At 34.4% G+C, this 23540-nt stretch overlaps 1 protein-coding gene across 5 annotated transcripts in view; it reads left to right on the top strand.

Annotated features, from left to right (window-relative positions):
- GTF2A1L (general transcription factor IIA subunit 1 like) overlaps positions 1-23540 on the top strand; it is a 46446-nt gene that overhangs the window by 18427 nt on the left and 4479 nt on the right. For all 5 annotated transcript variants that reach the window (XM_005599777.4, XM_023618425.2, XM_070234818.1 and 2 more), the window contains 2 exon segments: positions 11532-11792; positions 12489-12578. In XM_005599777.4, coding sequence (XP_005599834.1) covers positions 11532-11792; positions 12489-12578 — 351 coding nt within the window.

Raw genomic sequence — 23540 nt, 5'->3', positions numbered from 1 at the left:
ATTCAGTTAATTGAGCAAATATTTTTTGTCACTATATGCCACTCCTAAATTAATATCTCTAAATCAGAGATTTTTGAACCAGATATGTGATATTTTTCTGTCTTTATAGGAAAAAAGCTTATTTAACAAAATACTTTTTTGTATTTGTAAAAATATGTTAAGGTATATTTCATGCCAAATAAGAGTGGCATGGGATGCTACTGTACATGGTAAGGTAATATGCAACCATCGTTGCCACTATGTTATGGTAGATATCTGGATCAAATTTCAGTTCAGAATTAAAGAGATATGCCCTGCCATTATGATTATGGGCAACTGAATTTCACATAGTTTAGTTTGAAAATATGAAAAGAAATTATATTAAAACTTAGATTTCTTTTGTTTTATATTTATCTCCACATGTGAGTGTGAAGTTCTGTCAGTCCTTACCACATTGGAAAAATATGGTTCTTTCATTAGAGGAAAGCTCAAATTGAGAAGGTTGGAAACTAGATTTGGCAAATAAAGCCTTATCCTGAAGCATCCTATGCATTTGCTTATTGTACCACCCAGCTACAGAAGCCATATACAATTGAAGAGACCTTAGTGAAGCTGAGAATCTTGGCAATTATTGAGCTGTTTTGTATTAGAGCAGAGAAGGAAAATTGAATCAGTGCCTATGTCAGATGACGTCATCCTCGCTAGAACTGTTGACATTTCTTCACATGCACTCGGAACTCATAGAAGTATCAGCAGTGACTTTCTTTTAACATTCAATGGTATGAAAACACTACTGCTTCTCAGGGCAGCCAGCCTCTGATTTTAATCATTATTTGCACATTGGTACCATCAAAAAATTCCTATGCTGTAAACCCTTTTTTTGGAAACTGACATCTTTGTAACAGTGAAAAGGTTTTTGTCTTTGCAAAATTTGGTACTCTCTACACTGGTGAAGCTCCTGAAATCCTTGGCAACACATGGTTTTGCTGCTTCAGTAAAGAGAGCATTGCTGTCTATTTCAGCACATGCATGCGTTAATGTTAAGACACAGCCCATAATTCTAAAAAGCCTTATTGTCTGCCAAGAAACTCAAGTACATTAGAGTGAAGGTATTGAATCATTGTCTTTGTTCAAGACGTTTGTCAAAAAATGTGGGCAAATGTTAAATTCGTCTTCATGCAGAATTTTCCTGTCTTTTCACTGGACAACGTTTGAAGTCTTTGATTAATCCTTGGGGAGACGTTTACTATTTTTGAGAGAGTGAAAACCCCCTCGTAAGAGTTTGACTTGGAGGAGTTCATTGATGAACTATGTAGTGGATGTTTGGCTGTCTGAAAGACAAGTCTTTCTATTCCTGGTCCTGCAGAATCAATCATGGATGTTGCTGTAAAACTGCTGGCTGTTTTGGTCGAATTACCACCTTGGAAGAGGAGATTGGAGTCGGATAATCATATGGATTTTCCAATGCTTGGTGGAAGTGCTTCTGAAGAAAGAAGTTGAGAATGACAAAACTCTTTTGTAGTTATTGATATTAAATTTGGATTTACTCTCCTAGAGTTAAAGAGGACCTCACTGATTTATAAGGTGATGCTACATGAATTCAATTAGAACAGTCCTGAATCTTTAATATTCCTTAATAAGCTTATCCTCATCTGACAAAGTACCATGGGAGCTCTGATTCATTTTGCAACAAAAGATCTTGTGGTTTAAGTTTTTCAGTACTTGTTGCTATTAAAATGAAAATCAATTCCAATGTGGTTTAGGCCTAGGACTAAGCTTAGCATAATTTAATTTTACAAAAATCAGATTTTTTTGAGGTAGAATTTATGTACAATAAAATTCACCATTTTTTAGGTGTACAGTATGAATTTTGACAAACACTTGCAGTTATGTTACTACTACCACAGCTGAGATACAGAACATTTCCATCACCCCAAAGAGGTCTCTCATGCTCCTTTGTAGTCAATCCCCTCTCTCCACTTCCGGTCCCTGGCAGTTATTCATCTGTTTTATTTGGGTGTAGGCTTGCCTTTTCCGGAATGTCAAACAAATGGAATCATGCAATATGTAACTTTAGCATAGTACCTTTGGGATTTATTCACGTTGTTGCATTTGTTAATATATGTCTTTGTAGCACAATTCGTTTATCCATTCACCAGTTGCACATTTGAGTTGTTTCCAGTTTTTGGTATTTGTGAATAAAGCCCCTAGAAATATTTATGGGTAGATTTTTTTTCTTTTTTGGTGTGGACTTAGAGTTTCTTTTCTTCTGAGTAAATACCTAGGAGTGGGATTTCTAGGTCATATGTTGCATGCGTGCTTATAAGAAACTGCCAAACTCATTTCCAAAGTGGGTGTATTTCTACCAGCAGTGTATGGTGGAGTTTTGCGTTTCTGCCAGCAGTGTACAAGATTTGTAGTTGCTTCACATCCTTGATAGTTGACGCTGTCTTTTGGAGAGGAGAAGTTTGTGATTTTGATGAAGTCTAATTTATTTTTTCCTTTTGATTTCTGCTTCATGTGTCTTATTTAACTAAGTGTTGCAAAGATCTCATCCTTCTAATAATTTTATAGATTTTATATTTAGGACTGTGGTCCATTTTGGGTGAATTTCTGTATATAGTGCAAGGTTAGGATTTAGGTTCACTTTGTCTTGCATGTGGATGTTCAGCTGTTCTAGCATCACTTGTTGAAAAGACTGCCCTATCTCCTCTGAGTTGTCTAAAGTGTATTGAGTGTCTAAAGCACTTCACCTTTAATGAAAATCAGTTACCATCTGGGTGTTGGTTTACTTCTGGACTTTCACTCTGTTTCATTAACTCATGTTTCTCTTTTCACTAGTACCACACTATCTTGATTATGGTAGCTTTATAGTAAATCTGGACCTCAGAGAATATGAGTCTCTCAACTTTGTTCTTTTTCAAAGTTGTTTGGTTATTCTAATTCCTTTGCTTTTTCATATAAATGTTAGAATGAGCTTGTCAATTTTTACAAAAGAAAAAAAAATGCTGCTGGGGCTCTGATTTGGGCTGTGTTTGATCTGTAGATCAACAAGGAGAGAATTGACATCTTCACAAGAATGAGTCTTCCAATTCATGGATATGATACATTTTCTATTTATTTAGGTCTTTGACTTTTCTCATTGATGTTTTGTAGGTCTCGGCATACATGTGTTCCACATATTCTGCTGTATTTTTATCTAAGTATTTCATGGTTTTGAGTGCTATTATAAATAATACTAAAAAATCATAAAGGACATATTTATTCATATTTTAAGATTCATTTGCATTGTTTTTAAAAACACATTTTTAAAGGTAGGATTATTGAGGAAAAAACTGTAAAAACTTCTGTGATTCTTGAAGTACGTTGTCACAATATTTTCAAAAGAGGTGGTGCCAATATTTCCTGCCACCAGCACTCTGTATCAGTTTTAGCACATACTTGACAGTTTATTATCACCATTGATTTTGTCTTTTTTTTATATTGTGGTAAAATTTATATAACCTAAAATTTACCATTTTAACTATTTTTAACTATGTAGTTCAGTGACAGTAAGTGCATTCACATTGTTGTGTAACTATCACCACTATCCATCTCCAGAACGTTTTCATTTTCCCAAATTGAAACTCTACGTCCGTTAAACAATGACTCCTCATTCCTCCCTCACCCCAGCCCCTGGCAGCCACCATTCTACTTTCTGTCTCTATGAATTTGACTACTTTTTGGTATCTCATACAAATAGAATCAGACAGTATTTGTCCTTTTGTGTCCCTTTTCACTTAGCGTAATCTCTTCTCGGTTCATCCATGTTGTAGAATTTCCATGTATCAGAATTTCCTTCTTTTTTAAGGTTAAATAATATTCTGTTGTGTGTATACACCATATTTTGTTTATCCATTCATCTGTCTATGCACGCTTGGGTTGCTTACACCTTTTGGCAGTTGTGACTAATGCTACTATAAACTTGAGTGTAGAAATAGCTTCTTGAGTCCCTGCTTTCAATTATTTGGGGTATATAGCCAGAAGTGGAATTACTAGATCATATGGTAATTCTATTTTTTTTTTTAAAGGAACTGCCGTACTGTTTTCTATAGCAACAACACATTTTACATTCCCACCAGCAGTGCACAGGGTTTCCAATTTCTCCACATCCTCACCAGCACTTGTTATTTTCTGTTTTGTTTTCTTTGATAATTGGCATCCTAATGGTTTGAGGTGGTATCTTATTGTGGTTTTGATTTGCATTTCCCTAATGACTTGTGATATTGAACATCTTTTCATGTGCTTATTGGCCATTTGATTACCTTCTATGGAGAAATATCTATTCAAGTCCTTTGCACATTTTTATTTTTTATTTTTTTAAAGATTTTATATTTCCTTTTTCTCCCCAAAGCCCTCCAGTACATAGTTGTGTATTCTTCGTTGTGGGTCCTTCTAGTTGTGGCATGTGGGACGCTGCCTCAGCATGGCTTGATGAGCAGTGCCGTGTCCGTGCCCAGGATTTGAACCAACGAAACACTGGGCCATCTGCAGCGGAGCGCATGAACTTAACCACTCGGCCACGGGGCCAGCCCCCCTTTGCAGATTTTTAAATCAAGTAGTTTGTTTTTTTGTTGTTGAGTAGAAGGAGTTCTTTATATATGCTGGGTATTAACTCTTTATCAGATATATGATTTACAAATATTTTTTCTCCATTTTGTGGGTTGCCTTTTCACTCTTTTGATAGTGTCCTTTGATGCACAAAAATTTTCAATTTTGATGAAGTCCATTTTATCTATTTTTTGCTTGTGCTTTTGGTATCATATCTAAGAAATTATTCCCAAATCTGATGTCATGAAAATTTTCCTCTGATTTTTTCTGAGAGCTTTATAGTTTTAGCTCTCATTTTTAAGTCTCTAATCCATTTTGAGTTAATTTTTGTGTATAGTATAAGGTAAGAGTCTAACTTCATTCTTTTCACGTGGATATCCAGTTTTCCCAGCACCATTTGTTGAAAAGGCTGTCCTTTCCCCATTGAATGGTCTTGTCACGCTTGTTGAAAATCATTTGACTGTGTCTGTGAGGGTTTGTTTCTGGGTTCTTTATTCCGTTAGTCTGTTGTCTGTCTTTTTGCTAATACTACATTGTTTTGAGTACTGTAGTTTTGTAGTAAGTTTTGAAATCAGAATCTGTGAGACCTCCAAGTTTTATCTTCTTTTTCAAGATTGTTTTGGTTACTCAGGGTTCCTTGACATTCCATATGAATTTTAAGATAGATTATTCTATTTCTATGAAAAATGTCATTGGGATTTTGGTAGAGATTGCATTGAATCTGTAGATGGCTTTGGGTAGTATTGACATCTTAACAATATTAACTCCTCTAATCCATGAACAGAGAATGTCTTCCCACTTATTTGTGTCTTTTTAAATTTCTTTCAGCAATATTTGGTAGTTTTCAATGAACAAGTCTTTTACCTCCTTGGTTATATTTATTCCTAAGTATTTTATTCTATTTGATGATCTTGTAAATGAAGTTTTTTTCTTAATTTCCTTTTTAGGTTGTTAATTGTTAGTCTATAGGAATGTAACTGGTTTCTGTGTGTTGGTTTTTGTATTCTGCATCTTTGCTGAATTCATTCATTAGTTCTAACAGTTCTTTTGTGTGTAGAATGTTTAGATTTTGTACATATAAGATCATGTCATCTGCAAACAGAAATAATTTTACTTGTTCTTTTCTAATTTGGATACCATTTATTTATCTTGCCTAATTGCCTAGCTAGGACTTCTAGTACTATGTTGAATACAAGTGGCAAGAGTGGGCATCCTTGTCTTGTTGCTAATCTTAGAGGAAAAGCTTTCAGTTTTTCACCATTGAATATACTGTTAGCTGAGGGCTTCTCTTAGATGGCCTTTATTATGTTGAGGTAATTTCCTTCTATTCTTAGTTTGAGGTGTCTTTTTTTTTTTTTATCTTGAAAGGGTGTTGAATTTTTTCAAATGCTTTTTCTGTGTCAAGGTGATTGTGTTTTTTCCCCCTTTTATTCTGTTAATGTGTTATTATGTTGATTGATTTTTCATATGTTAAAGCATCCTTACATTCCAGGAATAAATCCTACTTGGTCATGGTGTATGATCTTTTTAATGTGCTGTTGAATTCTGTTTGTTAGTATTTTTTGTTGTTGTTGAGAGGTCTTTGATTACTAATTCAGTCTCCTTACTTGTTATAGATCTATTCAGATTTTCTATTTCTTCATGATTCAGTCTTGGTAGGTTGTGTGTTGTTAGGAATTTTTCCATGTTATATAGGTTATCCAATTTGTTGGTGTACAATTGTTCATAATATTCTCTTAAAATTCTTTTTATTTCTGTAAAATCAGGAGTAAAATCTCTTCATTTCTGATTTTAGTTGTCTTACCTCTTTTTTCTTCATCAGTCTAGCTAAAGATTTATCAATTTTGTTGGCCTATTCAAAGAACCAACTCTTGGTTTTGTTGATTTTCTGGATTGTTTTTCTATTCTTTACTTTGTTTATCATTGCCCTAATTGTTATCTCCTTACTTTTACTAGCTTTGAGGTTTATTTGTTGTTTTTCTAGTTCCTTAAGGTGTAAATTTAGGTTGTTAATTTGAGATCTTTTTTCTTTTTTATAGTGAGTGTTTACAGCTATAAATTTCTCTCAGCACTGCCTTTGCTGCATCCCATAAGTTTTGTATGTTTTATTTTCATTTTCATTTGTCTCAAGATTTTTTTAATCTTTCGATAAAAGATTTTTATTTCTTTTTTGACCCATTGGTTTTTTAAGAGTCTGTTGTTTAATTTCTACATCCTGTGGAGTTTCGAGTTTTCCTTCTGCTCTTAATTTCTATTTTCATTCCAATGTGATCAGAAAACATACTTTGTATGATTTCAGTCTTTTTAAGTATTAAGGTTTGTTTTGTGGCTGAACATATAGTCTATCCTGGAGAATTTTCTGTATGCACTTGAGAAAAATGTGTATCCTGCTATTGTTGGGTGACATGTTTTGTATATGTCTGTTAGGTCCAACTGGTATATAGAGTTATTCGAGTTCTTCCTATTATGTTTCGTCGTTTTATTTATTGTTGAAAGTAGGGTATTGAAGTTTCTTACTATTATTGTAGAGCTGTCTGTTTCTCCCTACAATTCTGTCAATGTTTTTGCATATATTTAGGAGCTCTGATGTTTGTTGTGTATATTTTTATACTTGTTATATTTTCTTGGTGAATTGATTCTTTTATTATTATATAATGTGTTTCTTTGTTTCTTGTAACAATATTTGACGTAAAATCTATTTTGTCTGATAGTAGCATAGCTATCCCAACTCTCTTGGTTACCATTTGCATGGAATATCTTTTTCCATCCTTTTACTTTCAACCTATATGTGTCCTTAGATCTAAAGTGAGTCTCTTGTAGACAGCATATAGTTGGATCCTATTTTTTTAATCCATTCTGCCAATCTGTGTCTTTTGCTTGGGAAAGTTAATCTATTTACATTTAAAGTAATTACTGATAGAAAAGGACTTACTCTTACCATTTTGTTGTTTTCTGTGTGTCTTTTAGCTTTTTGTCCCTCATGTCCTCCTTTACTCTCTTCCTTTGTGTTTAGTTGATTTTTTTTGTAGTGACACATTTTGATTGCCTTCTCATTCCCTTTTGTGTATATTTTATAGATATTTTCTTTGAGATTACCATGGAGGTTACTTATAGTATCCTAAAGTTATAACAATCTGTTTTGGACTCATACCAGCTCAATTTCAATCTTACATAAAAACTCTGCTCCTTTTCAGCTCCATCCTCTTCCACTTTATGTTATTGATGTCCGAAATCACGTCTTTATATATTGTGTCCTCCTTAATATAGATTTATAATTACTTTTTATGCTTGTGTCTTTTAAATCTCATAGAGGGGTAAAAAGTAGAGTTACAACCCACAATTATGATCATACTGCTTTTTATATCTGTCCATGTATTTACCTTTACAAGAGAACTTTATATTTTTGTATAGCTTCAAGTTACTGTTTAGCTTCCTTTCATTTTAATTTAAAGTCTCCCTTTATATTTCTTATAGGGCAGGTCTAGTGGTAATAAACTTCAGCTTTTCTCTGGGAATGCCTTAATTTCTCACTCATTTTTGCAGGACAGTTTTGCCAGATGTAGAATTCCCAGTTGACAGTCTTTTAGCACTTAAAAAATATATCATCTCACTGCTTTCTGGCCCTCAAAGTTTCTGCTGAGGAATCTTGTTATTTTATTGAGGATCCCATGTATGTGATGAGCTTCTTTTCTCTTGCTGATTTAAATAGCACTGTTTTTAAATTTCAGTTTTCAATTGTTTATTGCTACTATACAGTCATAAAAGTAATTTTTGTAAACTGTCTCATATCCTGTGACCTTGCTAAATTCACATATTAGTTTTAGTAGTAGATTTTGTAGATCCTTGGGGATTTTTGTTTTAATAGTTATTTTGTAGACCCTGAGGGATTTTTTATGTAGGCAATCATCTTTTCTATGAATAGAAATAGTTTAATTTCTTTCTTCCCAATCAGTATGTTTTTTTTCTTGCCTTTTTGCATTAGCTAGAACTCTTAGTACAAAGTTAAATAGGAGTGGTTAGAGCAGATGTCTTCTTCCTGATCTTAAGGAGAAAGCATTCAGTCTTTCATTGTTAGGTACTATGTTAACTGTAGGGTGTTTTGTAGATGCCCCTTTCTTCAGGTGAAGAAAGTTCCTTGTAACCTGGTTTGCTGAGAGTTTTTATTGTTAATGGATGTTAAATTTTTTCAAATCCATTTTATGCATTTATTGAAACCAAATGGTTTTCCATCTTTTATCTTTTGATATGGTGAGGTATGTTGATTGACTTTCTGATATTGAACTTTCAAATGCATTCCAAGGATAAACTTCATATATTCATGTTGTATTATCCTTTTCATATATCGCTACATTCAATTTGCTAAAATTTTATTGAGGATTTTTCCCTCTATATTCATGAGGAATATTGGTCTATTGTTTTCTTTTCTTTTAGTGGGTATCATGGTAATGCTAGTTTTATAAAATGAATTGAAAAGAATTCATACCTCTTCTGTTTTCTGGAAGGCTTTGTGTAGCCATCTGGGTTCAGTTCAATTTTTCTTTGTGGGAAGGTTTTTAACTATGAATGAAATTTCTTTAATAGATACAAGATTATTTAGGTTATCAATTTTTTCTTGAGTAAACATTGATAGTTTTTGTCAAGGAATTTATCCATTTCATTTGAGTTGCAAAATTTATTGATAGAAAGTTTATATTTTTGCTATGGTCTGAATGTTTATGTCCCTGTAAATTCATAATTTGAAATTCTAACTCCCAAAGGTGATGGTAACTAGAAGGTGGGGCCTTTGGGAGGTCATTAGGTCATGAGGTGGAGCTATTATGAGTGGGATTAGTTGCCTTATAAAAGAGACCCCAGTGGGGCCAGCACCATGCCCGAGTGGTTAAGTTTTCACCCTCCACTTTGGCAGCCTGGGGTTTTGCCGGTTCGGATCCTGGGTGTGGACATGGCACCGCTCATCAAGCCATGCTGAGGAGGCATCCCTCATGACACAACTAGAAGGACCCACAACTAAAAATACACAACCTTTACTGGGGGGCTTTGGGGAGAAAAAGGAAAAATAAAATCTTTAAAAAAAAAAAAAGAGAGAGACTCAAGAGAACTCCCTGGCCTCTCTGTTATGTGAGGAGAGGACACAGTGAGGAGGCATCATCTATGAACCAGAAAGTGGGCTCTCACTAGATATCAATCTGCTAGTGTGTTAATCTTGGACTTCCCAGACTCCAGACCCATGAGAAATAAATTTTTATGGTTTATAGGCTCCTCAGTCTATGGTATTTTGTGTAGCAGCCTGAATGGCCTAAGACATATTTCTTGTCCTTTTAATGTCTTCAGGATCTATGGCAACACCCCTTCTTTAATTCCTAATATTGTTTATTTGCTTCTTTTCCCTCTTTTTTCTTTGTCAGTCTGGCTAGAGGCTTATCAATTTTATTGATATTTTTAAAGAATGAACTTTTTTTTTTAATGATCAGCTGGCTGTTTATTTCTCTTATGTTTTTACACACAGATGTCTATACCTGTGAATATCTCTAAAAACCAACATAATGGGGTCATTTTATATGTGTGGTTCTCCAACTAATTTTTTCCATTTGTCTGTATGTCCAAGAGCCCTTTCTCTGTCCATATGCATCTCTCCCCTTTTCACCTACTCTGACTCTCCCTCTCCCCAGGGAAGAGTGTACAAGTTTGTGTGGACATATGTTTTCGGTTCTCTTGGGTATATACCTTGCAGTGGAATTGCAGGTCATATGGTAACTCTGTGTTTGACATTTTGAGGAACTGCCGAACATTTTCCAAAGTGGCTGCACCAAAAGAATAAACTTTTGGTCTAATTTACCTTCTCTATTTTTTTCTCTTCTTAGTTTTATTTATTTCTCTTTTAATCTTTATTTTCTTGTTTGCTACAACCTTAATTTGATCTTCTCTTTCTAGTTTCTTAAGGTGGAATTTTAGGCCATTAATTTGAGACTTGCTTGTTTTCTAATATAATCATTTAATGCTATAAATTTCCCTCTAGGCACTACTTTAGCTGCATCTCACAAGTTTTGAAATGTTATATTTTTGTTTGCATTCAGTTAAAATTATGTTCTAATTTCCCTTGTGACTTACTCTTTGACCCATGGGTATTTAGAAATGTGTTGTTAAATTTCTAAATATTTGAGGATTTTCCAAATCTTTCTGTCACTGGTTTCTGATTTAATTCCATTGTGTTCAGAGAACATACTTTGTGTGTTTTAAATTTGTCAAAGTTTGTTTTATGGCCCAGAATATCATTCATCTTAGTGAACATTCTCTGTGCCCTCGAAAAGAATGTGCATTTGGCTATTTTGGGGTAGAGGATTCTATAAATGTCAATTAGGATAAGTTTGTTGATTGTGTTGTTCAGGTCTTCTACATTTTATTGAATTTCAGTCTACTTTTCTACTGATTCTTGAGAGAGGAATGTTGAATTCTCCAACTGTAATTGTGGATTTATTTGTTTCTCTTTTCAGTTCTATCAGTTTTGATTTATCTTGCCCTTTTGTATTTGATTTATATCAGTTAGAATAATCCTTTATATTTTTTATTTATCCATTGAGAATAATGTCCCTTGTTCTTTCTACTTCATTGAATTATTGTTTAAAATCAAATGAAATTGTTAAAACCTAACAGGTACTATATAAATTTAAGATGATGTGTATAAAAACTGGTAATATTTTCTGAAAACAGTGAACTCATTTGCTGTCTATGCATGACTGTAAGTGGGTTTACTTTATTTACAATTTAAAAATTATCCCTATGTTACACAGAAATGTCAGGGGTGTTCTAAAATTCAAAATTAGGGAACATCATGTTATAGGGAAGCAATATATATTAACTGACCACTTGTGAAATGTTTAAGTAATTTTATATTTTGTGTGATTCAGTGTTTTATACACCATATTTGACTTGAAGAAATTTATTGCATTTCTTTCTCTTTTTAGGGTTCTAATTCTCAGATGGATTTAAGCATTCAGGTGACTGATGATGATATTAATGAAATAATTCAGATAGATGGAACTGGTGATACATCTTCCAATGATGAAACAGGAAGTACAAGAGATGTAGATGAGAATGAATTTCTAGGGATTATTGATGCAGGAGACCTGAAGGTACTTGAAGAAGAAGCTGACAGTATATCAAATGAAGATTCAACTACCAACAGTAGTGATAATGAAGACTCTCAAATAGACGTTGTGGAAGAGGTGAGGATCACTTTTGAGCTGAGCCTTTCTTTATTAAATTTATAACATTTATACTTTAATATACTTTTGAACCAAGAGGAGTAACGATTAAGATTAACCTTGTCTTTAGTCCTTTAAAGTGAGACTTATTTGTACATTTGTATATAAATTCCTAATCTTAAACTGTAATTTAAACTAGTATTAAGTATTTAGGAATCGGCTACTGTATTTGTTGTTCTTAACTAGAGATAGTGGGAGGTTTAGAGGATGGGAGTGGAGGTAAAGAAGGCAGCCAAGGTAGAAGCGTATAATATCTACTCTAATCCTAATAAACGCAGTAAAATCGTTGTGCAATGTGGTAATTAAGAAGCATGTAAGTGGTAATAACTATTGTTTATGGTGTCCTTACATATGTGCCAGGTACCATACTAAATCTTACCTGCCTTATGTTATTGAATATTCCCAATGCCCTATGAGTCTCATTACTATCCTCATTTTACAGATGAGAAAACTGAGATATGGGGAGTTTTAGTAACTTGCCAAAAGTCAGTCTTGAAGTTATTGAGTGGCTAAGCTAGGATTCAAACTCAGGCTGTTTTACTTTTAAGTATAATACTATTCTGCCTCTTCTAGTTCCTTTATTCCTGTAAGTCTCTCTATCTTTAAAAAAGTCAAGGCATCATGAAATTCCTTAATGTGACCATCTTTCATCTTTAGGACCCTTTAAATTCTGGAGATGATGTTAGTGAGCAGGATATGTCAGACCTGTTTGACACGGATAATGTAATTGTCTGTCAGTATGACAAGGTACTGTATTCACCTTTTAGATTTTGAGTTCATTAATAGCATTTATAGTAGAAAGATATGTAAAATGATGGGGAATATGATGGTGAGTTAGAGTTCACAGTTAAATTAATCTCAAAATAGCTAATTAATTCTATAAGTTTTGGGAGTGTATTTTGGGTCTCACATTGTGCCATGTGGTCTTAGTGATACCAAAAAAAATGATAGTCCTTGTCTTAAGGCGGAGATAATCTTATTGAAATGAGATGTTTCTGTAGGGAATAATAAAATGGCATACAATAAGATGGTAATAAATGGTAATAAATCAAAAGCTAAAACGTGTGACAGGTAAATCAAATGCTAAAATATGTGGCATATAAATCGAATGCTAAGATGAGTGGCATGTAAATCAAATGCTAAGATACGTGGCACAGACAGTAAGTCCTAAAAGTGGCTTGGAAATGCAAGAAGTCATTTGTAGTTGGAGTTCTCCACAAATCCTTCATGGGTGATGTGGGGCTTTGAAATAGGTCTTGGATGATTTGTAGGATATAGATAAGTGTGGAGAGTAGGCATTCAGAGTAGAATAGCCTGAAAAAGGCAGACAAATGAATGCATGTAGAATGTACAAGGGACAGTCAAGAGACAGCTCTGCCTTGAATGAGATGTTCTCCTTTTGGATGTATTAGGAAACGAAGCGGACTGGGGACAGAGTTGAGGGCAAATTGGAAAATCCAGAATCCACACTTGATTGGATGGACGTTGGTATTCTGAGAACGTTATTGAGAGAATTGTAATTGGGTTTTAAAAGCTAGCAGTGTTTGCTGATTTGGAAGAAGCAAATAATGAGAAGAATAGGGATAGAGCTGACGTGAAGTAACTAGAGTCTAGACTAAGGATGACAGTGTAGAAAATGGAAGAGTCAGAGATTATGATCGAAAAACCAATGGGACTTGGTGATTAGATGGACTTTAGAGGATCATCAACAAGGGAGAGTTGAAGGTATCTCTCAGGTTTCACGCCTAGAATTTCACTAGCAATTTAACCTAGCAAGTAAAATACAATACTGCTTTTTTTTTTTTTTTTTAAAGACACTATAACTGTGATTATGTAGTAGATGGCCAGTTTTTGTCCTTAATTCATGGATATTTACATCTTTTTATTTTTTTTAGCAGCTTTGTGATGTAATTTGCATACTATACAATTCACAGTTCAGTGGTTTTTAGTATATTCATGGATATGTACAACCATTGATCCAGTCAATTTTAGAACATTTTCATCACCTTAAAAAGAAACCCCATACCCTTTAGTTCTCACTCCCATATCTCCCCACTGCTTCCCATTCCCACACCCAGGCCTAAGGAACCACTAATCTACTTTCTATCTCTATAAATTTCCCTATTATGGAGATTTATATGAAAGGAATCATATCATATGTGGTCTTTTGTGACTGACTTCTTTTACTTTACACAGTGTTTCAAGATTCATCCATGTCGTAGCATGTAACAGTTCTTCATTCCTTCCTATTGCTGAATAGTAGTCCATTAAATGGATACACCACATTTAGTTTATCCATTCATCTGTTGATGGCCATTTGGGTTGTTTCCACTTTTTGGTTATTATGAAGCATGCTGCTGTAAACATTCATGTACAAGTTTTTGTGTGAACATATGTTTTCATTTCTCTTGGGATATAGCTAGGAGTGGAATTCCTGGGTCATATGGTAACAGTTTGAGGAACTATCAGACAGACTTCTTTTCAAAGTGGCTGTACCATTTTTCATTCCTACCATCAGTGTATGTGGGTTTAGATTCTTCCAAATTCTCACTAACACTTGTTATCTGACTTTTTGATTCTAGCCACCCTACAGGGTGTGAAGTGGTATCTCTTCGTGGTTTTGATTTGCATTTCCCTGATGACTAATGCATATTTATTTCTTTGACTTTTTTTCAGTAATAATTTCAGTATACTAGGGAAAACAGGATGGTGTTTTGAATTGCTGTAAAAATGAATCTTTTTCTGTAAAAATATCATTTTCTCCCCTATAATATTTTATACAGGTAGCAAATGGCAATTGAGATGCTGGTAAACATAAGCATAAGAAAGAATAGGTGATGGAAAAGGGACTGTCCTTAGTTTGAAACTTATTTTAGTTTCTTATAAATAGTGTATTACCTTCTGTGAAGAAAGCTCTATAAGATATTGAATTATGTAGGCATTCCATAGTCACAAAGAATTTTTAAGACCATTATGGATATAGTATCCTTTGTTGTACTGCTTTGTGGGAAATAGATTGTAATTAATTACATAGTGCTTTGTATTTTTCAAAGTATTTTCTCATACATTCTTTTCCTTCTTAAAACAATCTTGTGGGCTAGGTAGGAGGAGTGATATTAAATGTATATTGTTAACAAATATAATTGTCTGAGAGTACTCTCTAATCAGTGAGTATTTAAGAACAGTACTAAAAATTTTATTGGAAACCAGGGTATTGGGGAACCAATGAAAAGTTTTTAAAAGGGAGTGATGAAGTCAGAAGATGGCTAGCAAAGAGAATGTATCTATAAGGTCAAAGTGGGGTTGGAGGAGACCACTGTTACTATAGATGGGAGTGTTCTTTGCAATAAATAGGATACTGTTTATAGTGGAATGTGAAACTATTTGAATATGCTGCATCTTCATTTAACAGTTTAGCAAAGTTTTGCTTATAGCTAGCTTTGTCCCTTAGATGTTAATACAATGAGTAATTGCTAAGTGTGTAGCACAGTATCTCTCTCTCTCTCTCTGTTTTGTTTTTTGACTAGATATTGCATATGTATCATTAAAAAATCAAGATACTATAAAAAGTATACTGTGAAAAAGTCTGGTTCTCACTCCTCCATCATTTCTTCTTCCTACCAGTAGCTTCATGTCCCTGCCTTGAGTGCAAATAAGTAACCAGTTATATTAATTTCTTAATATATTTACAGTCTCTTTATTCAAGTACAAGCCTAAAAGATAGCATAGACAATACTGTATTCTGCACCTTGTCTTTTTAAGAAATTAACAGTATATCTCGGAGCTCTTTGTGCTAATATTTTTATAGGTGTACAATATTCCATTGTAGAATTATTAATATTTATTTAACCAATCCCCTACTGATGAATATTTGAGTTATGTTTTAGTCGTTTGCTATTGAGTGACCATGTACACAAGATATTCATATGTGTGCAGTTATGTCTATTAAATCAGTCCCCAGAAGTTGGATTACTGGGTCAAAGGCAAATGTATTTGGTTAGCTATGGCCAAAATGCTCTCCTAGAGGATATTCCAGTATATACTCCCATTACAATGTTTGAGAGTGCTTCTTTTCCTACAGCCTTGACAACAGAGTGTAATAAAACATTTGGATCTTTGCTATTATGAAAGGTGAAAAATATCTTGGTGAAATTTTTAACTTTTTGTGTGTTTAAGGGCCATTTGTATTTACTTTTATGTGATCTGCTTGTTTATAATTTGTCTATATTTTTAAAAAGTGGATTATTGGTCTATTTATTGATTTCTAAGAGTTCTGTATTATTTTGGGGGAGATTAGCCCTTGGTATATCTAGAAATACTTTTTCTTCAGTTTTTTGCTTTCAATGTTTTTTCTTCCTTTCATGCAGATGTTGAATTTGTCAACCTTTATTTTTATGGCTTCTGAATTTCGAGTCATGAATAGAAAGTTCTTTCTTAGCTCAAGATTTTAAAGGGATTTACCCATGTTTTCTTCTAAGTATTTTTTTGGTTTCTTTTTTAAAATGTAAATCTTGATTGAGTTGGTGTGTATCTTCGTGTATAATGTGAGATATGGTTCCAACTTTTTTTCCAGGTGGCAACCCAATTTCTTAACATCATTTGTTAAAAAGTTTATTTTGTCCCCACTGATAAGACAATGATTCCTTTATCATCTACTAAAATTTCCATATGTATTTGGGTCTACTTCTCGATTTCCTATGTTGTTCTATTGATTTGTCTTTCCATTGGCTTGTACTACATTGATTTCATTATTGAGGTTTTTAATATCTGGTAGGGCTAGTACTTCTTCATGATGGGCTTCTTCAGAGTTTTCCTCGATATTATTGGTTATTTCTCCATATTGACTTCAGAATCAGCTTGTCTGGTTCAAAAAAACCCTGGTGGTATTTTCATTGAGATCACATTAAAGTAATAGAATTTGGTATTTTAATGATGTTAAGGAGGAGTAGGTTACAATTTTAGATGGGATGTCCAGGGGAGGCCTTACTGAGAACATGATAGGGTAAAGACCAAAAGGAAGTAAGAGAATGAACCATGAGGCTATTTGGATGGAACCATTTCAGACAAAGAGAAGAGCAAATATGTAAGTCCTGAGGTAGAAGAACACCTGTGTATTCAGGGAACAGTGAGGAGGCCAGAGTAGTAAATGAAGGGAGTAGCAGGATCTTATAGTCCATTCTAAGGACTTTAGTTTTTGGATGGGAAGTCATTGGAGAGTTTTGAGCAGAGAAATTACGTCTGGTTTATGTTTTTAACGGGACCACTCTAGCTACCATGTTTACGGTAGATTGAAGGGGGACAAGGGTGAGAACAGGGAAACTAATTATGGGCCATATTAATCCAGGCAAGAGAGGATGGTGGCTTAGACAATAGTAATAGTAGTGGAGGTGGTAGAAGTAGTTGGAATATGAACATGCTTTGTAGTAGGACTAACATTTACCGATACATCCAGGTATGGGGAGTGAGTAGGAGTTATAAAGAATGTCTCTAAGATTTTTGGCCTGAGCACTTAGAAGAATGAGTGGACATTCCTCAGTGAGATGGAGAAGACTGTGAAGTTTGGGGGAGAGGACATCAGTGTCCTAGTTTTAAATTGCTTGAGATGTCTAATAGACATTCAAGAAGAGATGCCGAAGCAGTTGAATGAGAATCTGAAGTTCAAGGGAGAGGTGTGAGCTGGAGATATAAATTTTGGGAGTCATCAGCATATGGGTGGTGTTTAAAGTCATGAGATTAGATAAGATCACCAAGAGAGTGAATATAAACAGAAAGAAGAGTCCTGGTATACTCTAAAATTGAGAGGTAACAGAGATAAGGAGGAATCAGTAAAGAAACTAAGGAGTGGCCAGAAAGTTAGGTGGAAACCAGGAGTGTTCTAGAAGCCAGGTGACGAAAATATTTCAAAGAGGAGAGTGTATTGAATGGTGCTTGTAGAACAAGTATTTTTAAAATTTATTCTTAGCTCTTTTATCTCTTTTGAGTAAATGGGCTCTTTTTCTGTATCTTCTAACTGTTGTTTGTATACAGTGAAGGCTGTGAATTTATGTATATTAATTTTGTCTCAATTCTGAATTCTGATACAAATTCTGAATTCTTATCTAGTCATTTTTTTATTGATTATCTTAGGTTTTTCAGAGATGCAGTAATTGCATCTGCAAATTTATTTCACTCTTTCTAATTTTTACATCTCTACTTCTTTCTTCTTGTCTAATTGCACTGGCTAGTACCTCTGGAGTAAAAAGTTGGATAATAGTGGGTATCCTTGTCTATGTCCTGACTTTAGAATACTTTTAGGGTTTTCCTCACTAAGTACCCAGTCACAGCTTTTGGGCTAAGGTAGAGGAGTGTGTGTGTATGTATGTGTAGGACATAGTCTTTCTTATTTTGAGTTAAAAAAACTAAAATGCATGAGTTTTATCAAATACTTTTTCAACATAGAGATGATTATATGATTTGTTTCCTTAGGGCTAGTAATAGAGTTTGTTTGTTTTTTTTTTTTTACAACACAGATGTGTAGAAATGTAGCATTGTTTTCAATTTTTTAAAACTAAATTGAATCTGCTTTTTTTTTTATTGAGTTCATAATAGTTTACATCATTGTGAACTTTCAGTTGTAAGTTATTTATTGTCTGTCACCATATGCGTACTCCCCTTCACCCCCTGTGCCCACCCCCAACTCCCCCTTCCCCTGGTAACCACTTAACTATTTTCTTTGTCCATGTGTTTGTTCACATTCCACATATGAGTGAAGTCATCTGGTGTTTGTCTTTCTCAGTCTGGCTTATTTTGCTTAGCATAATACCATCCAAGTCCATCCCTGTTGTTGCAAATGGGATGATTTTGTCTTTTTTTTTTTTTTTTTACGGCTGAGTAGTATTCCATTGTGTGTATATAGCACATCTTTATCCAGTCATTGGTCAGTGGGCATTTGGATTGCTTCCATGTCTTGGCTATTGTGAATAATGCTGCAATAAACAAAGGGGTACATATGTCACTTTGGATTGTTGATTTCAAATTGTTTGGGTAGATACCCAGTAGTGGGATAGTCGGGTCATATGGTAATTCTATTTTTAGTTTTTTGAGGAATCTCCATACTGTTTTCCATAGTGGCTGCACCAGTTTGCATTCCCACCAGCAGTGTATGAGGGTTCCCTTCTCTCCACACCCTCTCCAACGTTTGTTATTTTTAGTCTTAGTGATTATAGCCATTTTAACAGGCATAAGGTGGTATCTTAGTGTAGTTTTGATTTGCGTTTCCCTGATGATTAGTGATGTTGATCATCTTTTCATGTGCTTATTGGCCATTTGTGTATCTTCTTTGGAAAAATGTCTTTTCATATTCTCTGCCCATTTTTTGTTTGGGCTGTTTGTCTTTTTGTTGTTCAGTTGTGTGAGTTCCTTATATATTATGGAGATTAATCCCTTCTCGGATATATGATTTGCAAATATTTTCTCCCAGTTGGTGGGTTTTCTCTTTGTTTTGATCATAGTTTCTTTTGCCTTGCAGAAGCTTTAGTCTGATGAAGTCCCACTTGTTTATTTTTTCTTTTGTTTCCCTTGTCTGAGAAGACACGGTATTTGAAAATATCCTTTTAAGCTTTATGTCAGAGTGTACTACCTATATTATCTTCCAGGAGTTTTATGGTTTCAGGACTTATCTTCAAGTCTTTGATCCATTTTGAGTTTATTTTTGTGTATGGTGTGAGATAATGGTCGCTGTCTATAGATGTGCAGTTTTATTTCTGGGCTTTCAGTTCTGTTCCATTGATCTGTGTGCCTGTTTTTGTACCAGTACCATGCTGTTTTTATTACTATGGCTTTGTAGTACATTTCAAAGTCAGGGATTGTGATGCCTCCAGCTTTGTTCTTTTTTCTCAAGATTGCTTTAGGAATTCAGGGTCTTTGGTTGCCCCATATGAATCTTAGGATTCTTTTGTACTATTTCCGTGAAAAATGTCATTGGGATTCTGATTGGGATTGCACTGAATCTGTAGATTGCTTTGGGTAGTATGGACATTTTGACTATGTTTATTCTTCCAGTCCATGTGCATGGAATCTCTTTATGTCATCATCTATTTCTTTCAAGAACGTCTTATAGTTTTCATTGTATAAGTCCTTCACCTCCTTGGTTAAATTTATTCCTAGATATTTTATTCTTTTTGTTGTGATTGTAAATGGAATTGTATTCTTGATTTCTCTTTCTGTAAGTTCATTATTACAGTATAGAAATGCAACTGATTTTTGTAAGTTGATTTTGTACCCTGAAATTTTACTGTAGTTGCTAATTACTTCTAATAGTTTTCCGATGGATTCTTTAGGGTTTTCTATATATAAGATCATGTTGTCTGCAAACAGTGAGAGTTTCACTTCTTCACTCCCTATCTGGATTCCTTTTATTTCTTTCTCTTGCCTAATTGCTTTGGCCAAAACCTCCAGTACTATGTTGAATGAGAGTGGTGGTAGTGGGCATCCTTGTGTTGTTACTGTTCTCAGAGGGATAGCGTTTAGTTTTTTCCCATTGAGTATGACGTTGGCTATGGGTATGTCATATATGGCCTTTATTATGTTGAGATAATTTCCTTCTAGCCCCATTTTGTTACGAGTTTTAATCATAAATCGCTGTTGGATCTTGTCAAATGCTTTCTCTCCATCTATTGAGATGATCATGTGGTTTTTATTCTTCATTTTTTTAATGTGGTGTATCACATTGATTGATATGCACATGTTGAACCATTCCTGTGTCCCTGGTATAAATCCAACTTGATCATGATATATGATCTTTTGATGTATTGCTGTATTTGGGTTGCCAATATTTTGTTGAGGATTTTTGCATCTATGTTCATCAGCAATATTGGCCTGTAGTTTTCCTTTTATGTGTTGTCCTTGTCAGGCTTTGGTATCAGAGTGATGTTGGCCTCGTAGAATGTGTTAGAAAGTGTTCCATCTTCCATAATTTTTTGGAATAGCTTGAGAAAGATAGGTATTAAATCCTCTCTGAAAATTTGGTAGAATTCTCCAGGGAAGCCATCTGGTCCTGGGCTTTTATTTTTTGGGATGCTTTTGATTACTGTTTCAATCTCTTTACTTGTGATTGGTCTATTCAGAGTGTCTATTTCTTCTTGATTCAGCTTTGGGAGGTTGTAAGAGTCTAAGAATTTATCCATTTCCTCTAGATTGTCCATTTTTTTTGGCATATAGCTTTTTGTAGTATTCTCTTATAATCTGTTGTATTTCTGTGGTATCTGTTGTTATTTCTCCTCTTTCATTTCTAATTTTATTTATCTGAACTTTCTCTCTTTTTTCCTTTGTAAGTCTAGCTAGGGGTTTGTCAATTTTATTTATCTTCTCAAAGAACCAGCTCTTTGTTTCATTGATCCTTTCTACTGCTTTTTTTTGTTTCAATAGCATTTATTTCTGCCATGATTTTTATTATTTCTCTCCTTCTGCTGACTTTGGGCTTTGTTTGTTCTTCTTTTTCTAATTCAGTTAGGTGTAGTTTCAGATTGCTTATTTGGGGTTTTTCTTGTTTGTTAAGGTACGCCTGTATTATGATGAATTTCCCTCTTAATACAGCTTTTGTTGCATCCCATATGAGTTGATATGGTGTGTTTTCATTTTCATTTGTCTCTAGATGTTTATGATTTCTCCTTTAATTTCTCCAATGATCCATTGGTTGTTCAATAGCATGTTGTTTAGTCTCTACATCTTTGTCCCTTTCTCAGCTTTTTTCTTGTAATTAATTTCTAGTTCATAGCATTGTGATCAGAAAAGATGCTTGTTATTATTTTAACCTTCTTAAATGTATTAAGGCTTGCCTTGTTTCCCAACATATGGTCTATCCTTGAGAATGTGCTGTGTGCACTTGAGAAGAATGTGTATTCTACTGTTTTTAGATGGACTGTTCTATATATGTCTATTAGGTCCAAGTGTCTAGCTTTTCATTTAATTCCATTGTTTCCTTGTGGATTTTCTGTCTGGATGATCTATCCATTGATGTAAGTGGAGTGTTGAGGTCCCCTGCTATTATTGTGTTACTATGACTGTCTGCTTTTAGGTTTCTTAATAGCTGCTTTATGTACTTTGGTGCTCCTGTTTTGGGTGCATAGATATTTATAAATGTTATGTCTTCTTGGTGGAGTGTCCCTTTGATCATTAAATACTGCCCCTCTTTGTCTCTCTTTACCTGCCTTATCTTGAAGTCTACTTTGTATGATGTAAGTCTTATGTCACCTGCTTTCTTTTGTTTGCCATTAGCTTGGAGTATTGTCTTCCATCCCTTCACTCTGAGCCTATGTTTGTCATTGGAGCCGAGATGTGTTTCCTGGAGGCAGCATATTGTTGGGTCTTGTTCTTTAATCCATCTCGCCACTCTGTGTCTTTTTATTGGCGAATTCAGTCCATTTACATTTATGGTCATTATCAGTATATGAGGGCTCAATGCTGCCATTTTATCACTCATTTTCTGGTCCTCCTGCATTTCCTTTGTTTCTCATCCCGCATGTTTCAGTCTACCAATTGAGTTATGTGGTTTTTTATGTTGTGTTTCTTTGTTTTCTCCTTATTTATTATTTGTGTCTCTGTTCTGCTTTTTTTTGGTCTAGTGGTTACCATGAGGTTTGTATTCAAAATCTCATGGATAAGATAGTCCATTTTATGATGGCCTCTTATTTCCTTAGACTGAACTGATTCAGTCCCTTTCCTCTTCCCCTTCTAAGTTGTTTTTCTCACATCTTATTTCATCTCGTGTTGTGAGTTTGTGGTTTAAATGACAAGATTATCTTTGTTTTTGGTGTTTTTCTTCCCTTTATCTTTAGCATTATACTTGAGTATTTGCTAACCTGTTCTGATGGATAGCTACAATTTTCTGATTTGTCTACCTATTTATCTCCTTACTCCATGCTTTTTAACTGCTATCTCCCCCTACTTTTTTTTTTTTTTTTTTCAGGTGTGAGGGCCTTCTTGAGGATTTCTTGTAGGGGGGTCTTGTAGCTATGAACTCCCTTAGCTTTTGTTTATCTGGGAAAGTTTTTATTTCTCCATCATATCTGAAGGATATTTTTGCTAGCTAGAGTATTCTTGGCTGAAAGTTTTTGTCCTTCAAAGATTTGAATATGCCATTCCCGTCTCTCCTAGCCTGTAAGGTTTCTGCAGAGAAATCTGCTGAAAGCCAGATAGGGGTTCCTTTCTAGGTTATTTCCTTCTGCCTTGCTGCCTTTAGTACTTTTTCTTTGTCATTTACTTTTGCCAGTTTCACTACTATATGCCTTGCTGTAGGCCTTTTTACATTGACATATTTAGGAGATCTGATAGTCCCTTTCACATGGATTTCCATCTCCTTCCTCAGGTTTGGGAAGTTCTCTGCTATTATTTCTTTGAACAAGCTTTCTGCTCTCTTCTCCTTCTCTTCTCTCTCTGGAATACCTGTAATTCTTATGTTGCATTTCCTAATTGAGTCGGATAGTTCTCAGAGACTTTCTTCATTTCTTTTTAGTCTTAGTTCTCTCTCCTCCTCTATCTGGAACATTTCATTATGTCTATCCTCGATTATGCTGATTCATTCCTCTGTGATGTCTGCTCGAGTATTCAGGGAATCCATATTTTGTTTTATCTCATCGATTGTGTCTTTCATCTCTAATATTTCTGATTGATTCTTTTTTCAAGTTTCAATCTCTTTGTGAAGTAGCTCCTGAACTCATTGAATTGTTTCTC

The sequence above is a fragment of the Equus caballus genome, chromosome 15 (genome assembly GCF_041296265.1).
Source record: "Equus caballus isolate H_3958 breed thoroughbred chromosome 15, TB-T2T, whole genome shotgun sequence".
NCBI classification, from domain to species: Eukaryota; Metazoa; Chordata; class Mammalia; order Perissodactyla; family Equidae; genus Equus; species Equus caballus.
Note: the sequence above shows the minus strand (reverse complement) of the source record. Positions and strands in the feature narration are given on the sequence as shown.